General features: G+C 38.7%; 1 protein-coding gene across 2 annotated transcripts in view; it reads left to right on the top strand.

Annotated features, from left to right (window-relative positions):
* The window catches only part of LOC102252904 (chromosome unknown open reading frame, human C9orf85), a 45,487-nt gene that overhangs the window by 22,416 nt on the left and 9,531 nt on the right, over positions 1-13,540 (top strand). The window contains exons 2-3 of one of the 2 annotated variants that reach the window (XM_014541284.1): positions 2,963-3,145; positions 4,759-4,865. In XM_014541284.1, the coding sequence (XP_014396770.1) occupies positions 3,131-3,145; positions 4,759-4,865 (122 nt within the window). In that variant the 5' untranslated portion in view covers positions 2,963-3,130. The remainder of the gene's footprint in view (positions 1-2,962; positions 3,146-4,758; positions 4,866-13,540) is intronic. The other variant, XM_005868319.2, reaches the window with a different exon arrangement.

Raw genomic sequence — 13,540 nt, 5'->3', positions numbered from 1 at the left:
AAGTTCATAGCAGCAGCCTGTATGAACTATTATAAGCAGTATTAAACCTGGATCCAATCAAGACTTTAAACCGAACTTCCACTTTATAAAAATATAGGAGATAAAGCAGTGAGTTAAATTGCACCATTAGAAAACAATCAGATAAATCCATAATGTGGGATATTCTTGAAGACAACTTGCCTAGTATTTCAAAAACAGTGTAATAGAGGAAACCCTTCTAGATCAAAAGAGAGATAAACAAGGCGGGGCAGTTGAGGAAATGTCAGTGTAGATGGCTACATTCAATAACATTGGAGTTATTTTTCATTTTTCTGAAGTATGGGTAACAGTATTGTGGTTAAGTAGGAGAAAGTATTTCTAGGATATATATAATTAATAGGTGAAGTGTGTTGATGTCTGCAACTTATTTTAAATACACACACATAAGAAGCAAATAGATAAAATGCCAATAGTTGTCTCTATACAGTGTATATATGGCTATGTATAAGTATTACTTTTTTAACTTTTCTGCATGTTTGGAAATTTTCATAATAAGAGAATATTTTTAGACTCAGTTGAGTACTATTCCTGATGTCATTATGATATGCAGTGCGTTGCTATAGATCCTATGAAAATATCAGGCAGCTGTACCTGCATTGCACCCCCAAGAATAACTTTTTTTTGCCATACCGTGCTTAGCATTATATAACGTGCACTTTGAGAACTGGGGTAGAAAGCAGCTCTGTGAAATGCTTTGTATTGTAAGGATGTTTTAGAGACCATTGCTTACTGTATTGTATGGTGGGTGTTCTCTTTGGGAAAGATGAAACTTTGGGTTTGAATAACAGGATCAGTTGTGCTGTTTCTGAGAATTTTGGCATGTTATAGACTCTGAGTTAGGTAGGAGCAGAGCTTATGTCTTACTGGCTGCTAGAAAGTTCAAATCCCCCTTGTAGTTCATCTCTAGCAGGAGCACTTCCCAGCAGCACTCCTGACTGCTTCCTAATTTTCCCTACCTACTCTCATTTCCCCCCAATCTGATTCCCTCATCTATTTGTTTTGCTTGTATTTATTTTATAAGATACTTGATACCCCACGATGTGCTAGCCATATTAAAAGGATTTAAAATGTAGCTTATGAGCCGAAACCAGTTTGGCTCAGTGGATAGAGCGTCGGCCTGCGGACTGAAAGGTCCCAGGTTCGATTCCGGTCAAGGGCATGTACCTTGGTTGCGGGCACATCCCCAGTAGGAGATGTGCAGGAGGCAGCTGATCGATGTTTCTCTCTCATCGATGTTTCTAACTCTCTATCTCTCTCTGTTCCTCTCTGTAAAAAATCAATAAAATATATTAAAAAAAAATGTAGCTTATGATTTGAAAGCTAGAGCCTAAAAGACAGTTATATACTAGTACTAGTAAGTTCTTGCTCCCAAATCCAGAGATCTTTTATCCTCTAATCAAATTTAGACTAAGGGACTGTTACCAGAAAACTTAAAAATAATATATACTTAAATATGATTAAGATATAAAACGTCTTATTAGAGGACCACACCAAGACACATCATAATTGAAATGCCAAGAAAAAAAAAAATAAAACGTCTTATTTTGTGGAGAGGTTTAATGCAGGAGATTCCATGGAAATGGATTTTCAACAGCAGTTAGAACTGAAATTTTCCTTAAAATTTCATTTTTAAAGCCTATCTTTCCCCAATTAATAAAGGACATGAAATATGCCATTGTTTCACTTTTAGCATTTCTGAATTATGATCTACAAAAAATCATAATGAAAGATTATATTATTCTTGAGTGGTATTCAAATTCCTCCCTCCCCCCTCACACACAATAGTTTGATCCTTAACAGTTAAAGGATGCTTTATATTTTGTAAAATATTTTTCAGCATCAGCATGTTGATACAGATGTTATATTTACAATTTACTCTTGCTATCTTCTTGGGATTTGAAGTCCTCACCCAATTTCTTTTTGGGATTGCTGTGTTTTATTACCAAAGTGCATTGTCTGACAGCAGAATATTTAGAGCAGGGATAACATTTACTATAAATATGCTGTATGAATTAGTGATGGCTAAGATTTTATGTATATATTAAGTAGTAGTGTCTTTTAATATACCTTAAGTTTATTCTGACCTTTTTTAAAAAAGTATTCACTTGATAAATAAGGTTTCTTCTTTAACTGAGATTCCTAAATTCAGTGGAATCTCCCACAGAAGATCTTTTTTCTTTAAAGATTTTGAAAGTAGCCTTGTTGAATTAAATGATCTTTCAAGGCTTTTGCACTTAGAAAACTAAGTTTTTATTTTATATTTCGATTTTATAGTTATATGCTTAAATCTTAACCTTAATAACCTTAATATAAAGTGTCCTTTAACAGAAAGATGATACTATTGTGAGGGGAAAAGAATTTGAATATCATTCAAGAGTAACTAATATAATCGTTCATTACGTTTTTTGTGGGTTTTTTTTGTACACCATAATTCTTTCAGGAATGCTAAAAGTAAAACAGTGGCATATTATACCTCCCTTCATTAATTAAATATATAGAGTTAAAAATGAAATTCTCAAGAAAAATTCCAATTGCTGTTGAAAATCCATTTCCAGTGAATCTTCTACCATGAGGGATATGCTAAAATAAATCGCACAAACAGGGTTAGCTGTAAACATCACAGGTGTGAGTACCATAGGATTGCTGAGTTCTTTGCCCCAGGCAGAATGATTCCTAAAGCTAAGACAGCTTTCATTGCTCACATCTCTGGAATTAACTTTCTCTAGTTTGCCAAAATTCAGGAAACAAGGTGTTCAGTTCTCTCTCTTTCTGCAGCTATTTTTAAGTGAAAGTACTATTCTCATTCTTACTTCCATTCATTTCTTAACCCATGGAAATCAAGTTTAATTTTGTAGTAGTGCCTGTTAGTTATGTGAGCTCTGTGCAGCATCTGCATTTATACTGCTTCACACATCGCTCACAGGACAAGTTCCCACAAAGACCTGTTTTGTTCTACTGTCAATCCACCTAAAGAAACCAGTTTCAAAACTATGCGCAGCTTTGTAAATCAAGATGAACTGGTCAGAAATTGGATACAGAAACAAACAAGAAACCAAGTAATGCTTCCTAGTTAACAAGCAGAGTGTTACATATGATCAAATTTCAGGTAAGGAAACACTTTGCATTCTAAGCATATTCTAATTAGAAAGTTTATACCACATTCATATTGTAATCATAGTCAAGTCATTATCTTGTTCCCAGTGCTAGAGTTATGAAAATATACCTAATGCTTTTAGTAAGATACTGTAGGCAACAGAAGGCAGGGAGAACAAATGATGAAATGTGAACTTTGGTTCTGGGGATTTCTTAGCAAGCCTTGTAGGCGATAACTAAGTATCAAGGTTGCTCAGAAGAGGAGTTTGATATCAAGCACAGATTTCCTTCTTTTGGGCAATAATTAGCAGACCACAGTAAGAAGAAGTATAATGGCACACAGGATTTATTTTCTCAGGGACTCTCCATCTAGGTCAGGAAGAAAGAAATACTCATACACAATTCATTAAGTAACAGAATTACGTTTTTCACTACAGAGTTAAATTAAAACAATATATTCACAGCTCAATTTATGGTGTTCAAAAATATCCTATGAAATACTTTCTCTTTGGATAAATGTTTTGTGAAATTATTTTGCCTTCTTGTTTAGAACTTTGAAGAATAGCAAGCCCTGTTCGGAAGTTTTGTTTCAGATGATCATTAAACGTTGTACTTTTAATTCAGTATCAAATAAAAATAACCTTCCAAAGAATCCGCTTTTTTGTGATGCTTTTCTTTTTCCTCTTGAGAAACACAGAAGGGAAATAAAAGCAAAGAAAACGTAAAATGTTCTCCACTCATTATTCCAACAGTAGGCAAAGACCAGGCTTCCACCACAAGTAAGTTAGAGAATTCTCAGAGGACTTAGTGAAAATATAGAATCTAGGTTCTGAATCAGATGAACATATTATCAAATATAAAACTTTTATGGAGAACACAACACATTTAAAAAATGTCTATCCTCCTTAATGCCCAACACACTTTGAAAAGAAAATTATAATAAAAATGGGCTTTTCCCCCTCGTGAAGCCCTTTTCCCACCACTGATATTTACTGCACATGAGTGTTTATTTTCTGTCTTGAAGAAACAAGATTAGCAAGGTAACTTTTCTAAAACATTTTTCTTTACATGAGAATACAAAAGGATTCAACTGAGTAATGAAATGTCTTCTTGCTTGCAACTGCTGCTCCCTGGCACTCCTTTCTCAAGTTTCATAGTCTCCGCTGTAGACTGACAATTTCGGACTATCTCATTTCTAAATCTAATTTCTTATTTCTCAGTGGTAAAGTGTGAATTGTCAAAAGAGTCTTAAAATATGAATTATGTTTTCTTTATTACGTTTTTATTGAGATATAACTTACATACAGTAAAATGCACATACGTTAACTGTACAGTTTGAGTTTTAACATATGTTCACATCAGAAATCAATGGTGAGGACTTTCAAAACACTCCTGCAGGTTAAAAAGTTTCTTAGATGATTCTGAGGAACACCAGTGAAGCATCTTTGCTTTTGTAAAGAAGCAAATTGAGGAATGTACATAAAAATACATATAAGGCGTCAACACAGATTACAGTTAGGTTGCTGTTTTTAAAAAACTTAAATTTCTTGTGTGCCTTTTTCATGGGGTTTGCAATGCTAGCGCACAGATGAAATTCTCAATTTGCTTTTCTCTTTGTTTTTTTAGAAAATTAATACAAAACTTCATGATGGAGTCTGTCAGCGCTGTAAAGAAGTTCTTGAATGGCGTGTAAAATACAGCAAATACAAACCATTGTCAAAGCCTAAAAAATGGTGAGTTAAGTTTATTAATTATCTTGCCAGTATCATATAGTTTATTATTTCATTCCCCAATTTTCAAAATTGTATTCAAATAAATATTAAGGTAAATAGAAAAAAAAATTCCATTCTCCCATATAGAATTTTATCTTATATGCTGAATCCTGCTTTGTGAAGGCAAATAGATTGAAAAACTGGATTGATCATTCCCTGACCCATTCTTCCATAAGTAATAATGCACCATTTTTATAGACTCTTGTGCATGAAAGGTGGGTTAGGGCAGAGAGGGGAATATTTGTTTTGTAAGTCTACCTCTCACTGATGAGGTATCAGTATTTACTATGGATCATCTTTACCAAGGGGGCCTTAAAACAGCTCTGACGTTTTAATGCAACCCATGAAGATTACTGAAATGGCTGAGCTGGAGTATCATAAATAAACTGCTAAATTGGTAACTGATCATTTCATTCCTTTGAATAGTTGGGTTTAAATGAAAAGATACTGGACTTCGTTTCTCATTCCTCTGTCCCTCAGCCTTTTTTTAAAAATTCTTGGATTTTGTTTTATCAGCCTTATGTGCATACTAGTGTTGTTCCCTTATATCCTTTAGCTCAGCTGAATAAGGGCCACATTGGAGGGTAATTTCTGCCTAAAAGAGAAAAATGATCATTTGAAATATGAAAGTTAGCATTAATGTATGTGATCGTGTTTTTACATTGAGTTTTAGTTTGGTAGTCTATGTAGTAGCTATTTAGAACACAGTTATGCAGTGTTGCTTTATTTTCCTTTTGGTTTTTGAGTAGTAGTGGCAACTTCCTTAAATGGATTTTCTCTTCCTTCATGGGAGGAAGTTTTACTTAAAGTTTGGAACGTTAGTCTAAAAAATGAACATGATATATAACCTTTGCTGTTTATTTTTATTGAAAAATTATGTCAGGCATTTTGTGAATCTATAACTTGGAGTCAGGGAAGTTCATGGTGATGTTGCCACTGCTTGGGCAGCAGAGTGTAACCCAGGGGCCTTTGAGAGACCTCAGTTAGGTCCAGGAGATGAGCACCTGAGGAGCTGCTTCACCCTGAGGCAGATGAAGTTAGCCATAGACTAGCTGGTGACGAGTGTAAAATGAGGGAAATAAAATATATTGTATAAATACCAAAATACAGATAAGATGACATTAAGGAAGATCTCTAGAAATAAGCCTCAGGTATTGCAAAACAAATGATGGCTAATGAGAGACTAAGAAACTACTAGTCCAAACATGGTCCAAATGTGTTACTTAAGAGGTCACTTGTCTGGCCTAGAACATTATGAATTTCAGATTACACTGAACATGTGACACACTAGGCATTTTAGAAAGCCCGGGTTTCAAACTCTAATCTAGCATGGAGAGTCTTATAGAAAGGATAACTCATCTATATCCATCTTGCTTTCTGTGCATATTAAGACTTGACCAACATTGTGAGGGATTTAAATCCAATGATGAAAGATGCTTGATGGGATGTGAAGGGATCAAAATTCTTCCACCCTGAAGCTGCTTTTTAGACGTTGATTTTTAAGCTGTTTACTAAGAAACGAAAGACCCAGAAAGAACCTTTGACCCTCCCCCCTTTCCTGCCCAAGAGTTTCAGACAAAGAACCCAGCTTCTGGAAGGAGATCTTATGAAATTCCCCTTAGCCCAATTTGAATTAAGTAGGGTAAACAAGAGAACTTCAGGCAGGTGCCTATTAGCTAGATACCCACTGTGCCCTATTGTTTCTCAGTCACCTAGCAGGGATTTTCCTGCCAAGTATATTTTGTCATCCTCAACTACCTGTAAATTGCCCATTCTCACTTCTGAAATCTGTTATCTCACCCCCACCCCCACCCCTTTTCTCTTTGTCCAGAAATGTCTTATATACCCAGTGTTGCCTCACTGTCTTTGGAATTTTTATGGATTTATCATGTCTACGTGAATTCCCCATGTGCATGTATTAAACTTTATTTTCTCCTGTTAATATCTATCTTTTAATTTGGTTATTAGCCAAACCAGAAGAATTTAGAAAGTGGGAGGAAAAGTATTTATATGTATTTTAGACCCCTACTGAAGCATAACTTGTTTTGACACTTTAAATGCTTTGATCAAGCATAATCACTTACAAATTAAATTTTTCTTTTGTTAGGATTTATACTTATTAAATTCTACCTTTAAAAAAACACACACATGTATTTAGAGAAACAGATTTTACATTCAGATACTGAAATGCCTAAACTGGTACCTACAAACGTCTTCTGCCTTGTATTTCAGGTAACTAAGTAATCCTTTTCTCCTATTAATTTACAACTATGGTAGGCAAATACCCAAACTTGTGTTAGAATCTCTAGCTGCTTGTTTTCTCTTCCTACCCATAAAAGAAAAATACAGTGCTAGCTAATGTTTAACATGGCCATAGTAGTGGAAAAGAAAGGAGAAGCTGGAATAACACAGCAGCAGGCCCAAAACAGATTGGGGTCTGAGTTTAGAATTGGACCCGTAAGCCCTCTGTATCAGTCGTTCTCAACAGGAAAGGGGATTTTGACCCCAGGGACATTTGGGAATGTCTGGAGACATTTCTTATTGCCATGACTATAGGATCTGGGAGGGAAGCTACTGGCATATAGCGGGTAGAGGCTGGGGATGCTGCCAAACATCCTACAATACACAGGACAGCCCCCACAACAAAGACCTATCCAACCCAACATGTCAATAGAATCTTGGTTGAGAAACTGCCATGTACAAAATCGATGGATACTCACAGGGTCAAGCCACTGAAGCGTCATATATACTGTGGGGGCTAAAAGAATATTAATACTCTTCAACTTCTAAGTTTTTCTAGGCTGGACTAATAAAATTAACAGGAGAAAATAAAGGTTTTAATACATGTTCATGGGGAATTCACATCGTCCTGAAAATTCCAAAGACAGGCAACATTGGATATGTAATAATTTTGGAGTCTTAGATTTCAGGAGTGAGAATGGGCAATTTACAGGCAGTTGAATTGAGTGCAGAACAAGAGTGGCAGGAATATTCTTGCTGACAAGCTGGAGTCTTCCTGACTATTGCTAGGGTGAAGATTCCTAAGGTGATTAAGCCAAGGCTCCCTTCCCAAAGCAGGCTTCTGTCTGCAGCTCTTGGGCAGGAAAGCGGGGAGGGCCAAAGGTTCTTTCTGAGTCTTTTGTTCTTTCTGAGTCTTTTGTCTTTTTAATAAACAATTGAAAATCAAAATGCCAAAAAGGCAGCTTCAGGGTGGCAAAATTTTGGTCCCTTCAATATCTTAGGTCAGTTTTTTTCAGACTTTGCAGCTATAGAATTCTTGAATAAAACAAAAGCTTGCCAGGGAGTTCGTTAAATACAGCAGGCTAAAACAGAACTGTCCAGAATGGGGAGAAGGGAGCTTAAATGCCACAAGAAGAATGTGGTCGAAAGTAGATTTCATCCTAAAAGTAAATCAGGTGAAGAAGGAAAGAACATGCCTTGGAACCAACATTGCTCTAGGGATGTCTAGCCTACCATTTTCACAAATGTAGGTGCTTTATGCCTAACACGCTGCTTTTCATTACATCTTTTCATCAAACAAAGGCTCTCCTCCTGAGGACCTGGTCTTCACATCCAGGTGTTTAGCCCTTTCTAACTAATACAGATAGTCCTCAGGTTACGTCGGACTCGACGTATGTCGTTTTGTGGGTACGTCGCCATCTCCCATTATTTAAAAAAAGAAAAAGTTCCGTCATTTCGACGTATGTAGATATGTGCTCTATGTTTTTTATTATTTGTTTACCACAGTAAAGGTCAGGAATTGTTATCTTTCTTTTAAATTTTTTTTTACTATTTTCACTTCATTACTGCTGTGTATGTGCTCCATGTGAGTGACGTAGGTGCTTATGTAGGTGGGTTCTGACTTACGACGAAAATCGCGTTACATCGTGCTGTAGGAACGGATCTCTGACGTAACCTGAGGACCTACTGTAGTTTTTAAATTTATTGCCTTTTAGTTTTTATTCCCATTGACTGCCGAGGCAGCCCTTATCTCTTCGTACTTCATTGCATTAAATAAATAAATTATCTTCTATCTCAGTTATACCCAAACTAGAGGCCCGGTGCACAAATTCATGCATGAAATTCGTGCACTGGGGGTGGGAGGGGGGTCCTTCAGCCCGGCCTACACCCTCTCACAGTCCAGAAGCCCCTCGATCAATTGCCCTGCAGAGGGAGGCCCCACCACAGCGCTGACGGCCTGGGCTTCCCTCTACGGGGCAATTGCAGAGGCCCCCACACACACCCTGATTGATTGCCCCGGTGGCCTGGGCCTCCCTCTGCAGGGCGATTGTGGGGTGATGGCGGGGGCCCCCCGACCAATCACATCGCTCCTGCCTTGGCTGGCCTGGCGCCAGTGCATGTCATAGCGTGGTCGTCCAGACAGTTGTTCTGCTGTTTGGCCGTTTGGTCGATTTGCATATTACGCTTTTATCATTATAGATACCTCCATTGGTCTGGAGTTTGATGTAAGGCCTCCTATGGGGAAGAGTTGGGTTTCTAGCAGCAGGATGGGAGCTTTGTTCCCAGAGAAGTCCTGCTTTTATATGTCTACTACAGTGTATGGGCAGTTGAGCCCGGGAAAACAAAAAATAATGCTATTTGGGAGAAAATGAGATACTAGAGGGGGATGAGATGTTGCTAACAGGTCATGCCACTCTGTGATTTAACTCTCTAACAATATGCTGGCTCCCTCTTTACTACAAAAGTTTTTCAATCAAATTAGCCAAACTCTGACCTTCAAGATAATCTTTTTTAGATCAGCCCTGTTCTTTTTAAAGTTAACTATTTTTCTACTTTTGTGGTGATAGTAAAAAACATACAACATAAAATTTGCCATCTTTTTTACGTGTAGATAGTTCAGTAATGTTAAGAATATTCACGTTGCTGTGCAACACATCTCCAGGACTTTTTCATCTTGCAAATTTGAAACTATTCACATTAAACAGCAACTCCCTGGTCTGCTCCTTCCATCTCCTGGTAACCACCATTCTACTTTCTATTGCTATGAATTTACCTACTTTAAAGACCTCATATAAGTGAAATTATACAGTATTTGTCCTTCTGTGACCAGTGTATTTCACTAAGCATAATGTGTTAAAAGCTTGTCCGAGTTGTAGCATGTGATAGAATTCCCTTACTTTTTAAGGATGAGTAATATTTCTGTGTGTGTGTGTGTGTGTGTGTGTGTGTGTGCGCAGCACAGTTTGTTTATTCATCCCCTGATGCACATTTGTGTTGCTTTCACAATTGTGTTTCGGGGGGACACTAACCAACTCAGCTGCCTGGACAGGGCCTAAATTATAACTTTTTAAAATCTATCTCTCTGTTTTCACTTTATCATTCATCTGTTGCCTATTGTGAATATTGCTATGAACATTGTGTAAATATCTCTTTAAGACTGGCTGAATCATACAGTAGTTCTATTTTTAAGTTTTTGAGGACTCTTCATACTTTTTCCATAGTGATTGCACCATTTTACAATCCCACCCACAGTGCACAAGGATTCCAATTTCTCCACACCCTTGCCAGCATTTGTTAACCCCTTGTTTTTAAAGGAAAGAAGCTTATATTCCTAAAATCCTGCTTAATAAAGAGGACCACTGCACTCATTTTTCAAAGAAAGCAAATTAATACACAGAGAGCACCAGATATATTCACCAGCTTGAGGTTATATTCATAGCAGTACTTTACACTCATTCTTTGGCACTGGAGTCTTTGTCCATCAATTGGCATTAATTACTTGTTTATAGGGCACAAGGTAAGATTGCAGACTAATGATGAAGTGAAAAAAGGAGAGAGAGATTTAGAAAAGTTATAAATTAGGCCCTGGCTGGGCAACTGTGTTGATTAGAGTGGCCTCAAGATACACCAAGGTTATGGGTTCAATCCCCAGTCAGTGCACATACAAGAATCAACCAAAAAATGCATAAATAAATGGGACAACAAAAATCAATGTTTCTCTCTGTGTGTTTCTCTCTCTTTCTCTCTCCCTCTTTCTAAAATCAATTTTTAAGTTATAAATTAAAAGTAGATGAGCACTTACTATAAACAATGTTTATAGAAAACATTTTGAGGAAGGCACCAAAAATGGAGGGAAAAATAATCAAGAGCCCTGTTTTCTTTAATAGACAATGCAGTTAATCTCAAGCTGTCCCTATGGGGGTTCCACATAAATTGTCATTTGTTCATTTATCTTTCCTCTTATTATGTAACTTGAGGCCTGGTGCACTAAATTTGTACACTTGGGGGGGGTGTCCTTCAGCCCAGCGTGCACCCTCTTGCAGTCTGGGAGCCCTCGGGGGATCAACTGATGGTAGGCCTGCGGGCAGTCAGACATTCTTAGCACTGTTGCGGAAGCAGGAGAGGCTCCCGCCACTGCCGCTGTGCTCACCAGCTGTGAGCCCAGCTCAGGGCTTCTTGCTGAGCAGCGCTCCCTCTGTGGGAGTGCACTGACCACCAGGAGGTAGCTCCTGCATTGAGCGTCTGTTCCCTGGTGGTCAGTGCGCATCATAGCAACCAGTCATTCCGCTATTGGGCCAAAACCGGCTCTCTGACATCCCCCGAGGGGTCCTGGATTGCGAGAGGGTGCAGGCCAGGCCGAGGGACCCCACTGGTGCATGATTGGGGCCAAGGGGGGGGTGACATGGGAGGTTGGCCAGCCAGGGAGGGACTATGTCTGGTCTGTCTTGCTCAGTCTCGATCGGCTGGACCCTAGCTAACCTACTGATTGGAGCGTCTGCCCTGGTGGTCAGTGCACATCATAGCAAGCGGTTGAGCAGTCTTAGCATATTATTAGCATACTAGAAGCCCGGTGCACAGATTTGTGCACTGGTGGGGTCCCTCAGCCTGGCCTGCAGAGATCGGGCCGAAACTGGCTTTCCGACATCCCCCTAGGGATCCTGGATTGCGAGAGAGTGGTTTTTGGTGACACACCCCAGAACTGAGCTCTCTCCTCTCTGGTTCTGGGTGCATCACCCGAGAACCACAGCTGCCAAGTCATTGCAACTCGACACTCCTGCGTTGAGCTTCTGCCCCCTGGTGGTCAGTGCACATCATAGCTACCAGTCGGCCGGTCAAATGATCGGCCGGTCACTTAGGGTTTTATATATATAGATTACACTTTGATTGGTTGAACGGCTGACCAGATGACCAGACACTTAGCATATTAGGCTTTTATTACATAGGATGTTGATCCATGAACATGAATCAGTGCTATCTGTCAAAAAGAAGATTTTCTGTCTGTTTTGAATATATTATTTAAAGGTAAAAGTGTTGTTTTCATTATTGTCATCAATCACTCACCTGTGTATGAAGCCTACTTTTTGAATATATTTTATTGATTTTTTACAGAGAGGAAGGAAGAGGGATAGAGAGTTAGAAACATCGATGAGAGAGAAACATCGATCAGCTGCCTCCTGCACACCTCCCACTGGGGTTGTGCCTGCAACCAAGGTACATGCCCTTGAGTGGAATCAAACCTGGGACCCTTCAGTCCGCAGGCCAACGCTCTATCCACTGAGCCAAACCAGTCAGGGCTGAAGCCTACTTTTTGACATTAATATTGATTGATATAGCAAGGTTTAATTTAAAATTGCCTGACCTAAAGTGTAATGATTTTGATTTTCTCTTTTTTCCTAAACTACTCTTGGTCAGAGGTGAATTATTATGTACTCTTAAGAATTATTCTAATCAAATCTACTACTGCAACAAGAAAAGTTGGTCCGGCCCTGGCCAGTGTGGTTGAGTAGCCTGTGCATCGAAAGGTTGCTGGTTACATTCCCCGTCAGGGCACATGCCCAGGTTGTGGGTTTGGTCTCCAGTCGGGTGTGTACAGGAGGCAACTGATTGATGTTTCCCTCTCACATTGATATTTCTCTCTCTGTGTCTCCCTCTCCCTCCCTCTTCCTTTCTCTCTCAAATCAATTAAAAATAAATAAATAAATAAATAAATAAATAAATAAATAGAAAAGTTGGTTTGATCTTTCTACTTATTTTCAAACACCTCAGTTAGGGACACAGGAAAGTGAATTGTAACTTCTACTCAAAGTTACTGGAATTTGGGGATATTGTTTTCTTAAAAACATTTTCTAAGTAGCATATGATGTAATTCCTTAGTATAGTTTCAGAATCTTTCTCTGTTAGCACAGATTACTTAGAGCCCTTGGAGGAAATATGTTGTGGAACTCTGTCAATAGGTTTCTATTATTTGCACACTAAGGGTGGAGTAGCACAGCTCACTGTTTACGAAAGCACTTAGTCATCGAATATGTGAGAGTATATAAGTGGAGTTTAATTATGATAAAGGTTAAAGTGTAATAATATAACCAGGAACTGGAGGCAGTGCCAGAAAAGTTGTGGCAGAGTAAAGTAAGCCTTTTATTTCCAGTAAGTACTAGAAATATAAGATCAGTTCTTTTCCGCATCGGTATTTATTGTATACTAAAGGCCCAGTGCTCGAAGTTTGTGCACAGGTAGGGTCCCTAGTGGCTGCTGGCCGGGGCCTCACCTTCCCTAGCTGTTGGCTGCCGGCCGGGGCCTTCCTTCATTCCGTGCTGCCCCCTGGTGGTCAGTGCATGTCATAGTGAGCCCAGTTGGCCTAACTCCTGCCCGAGGGGACACTTTGCATATTAGGCTTT

This window comes from Myotis brandtii, unplaced genomic scaffold (assembly GCF_000412655.1).
Source record: "Myotis brandtii unplaced genomic scaffold, ASM41265v1 scaffold266, whole genome shotgun sequence".
In the NCBI taxonomy this organism is placed as follows: Eukaryota; Metazoa; Chordata; class Mammalia; order Chiroptera; family Vespertilionidae; genus Myotis; species Myotis brandtii.
Note: the sequence above shows the minus strand (reverse complement) of the source record. Positions and strands in the feature narration are given on the sequence as shown.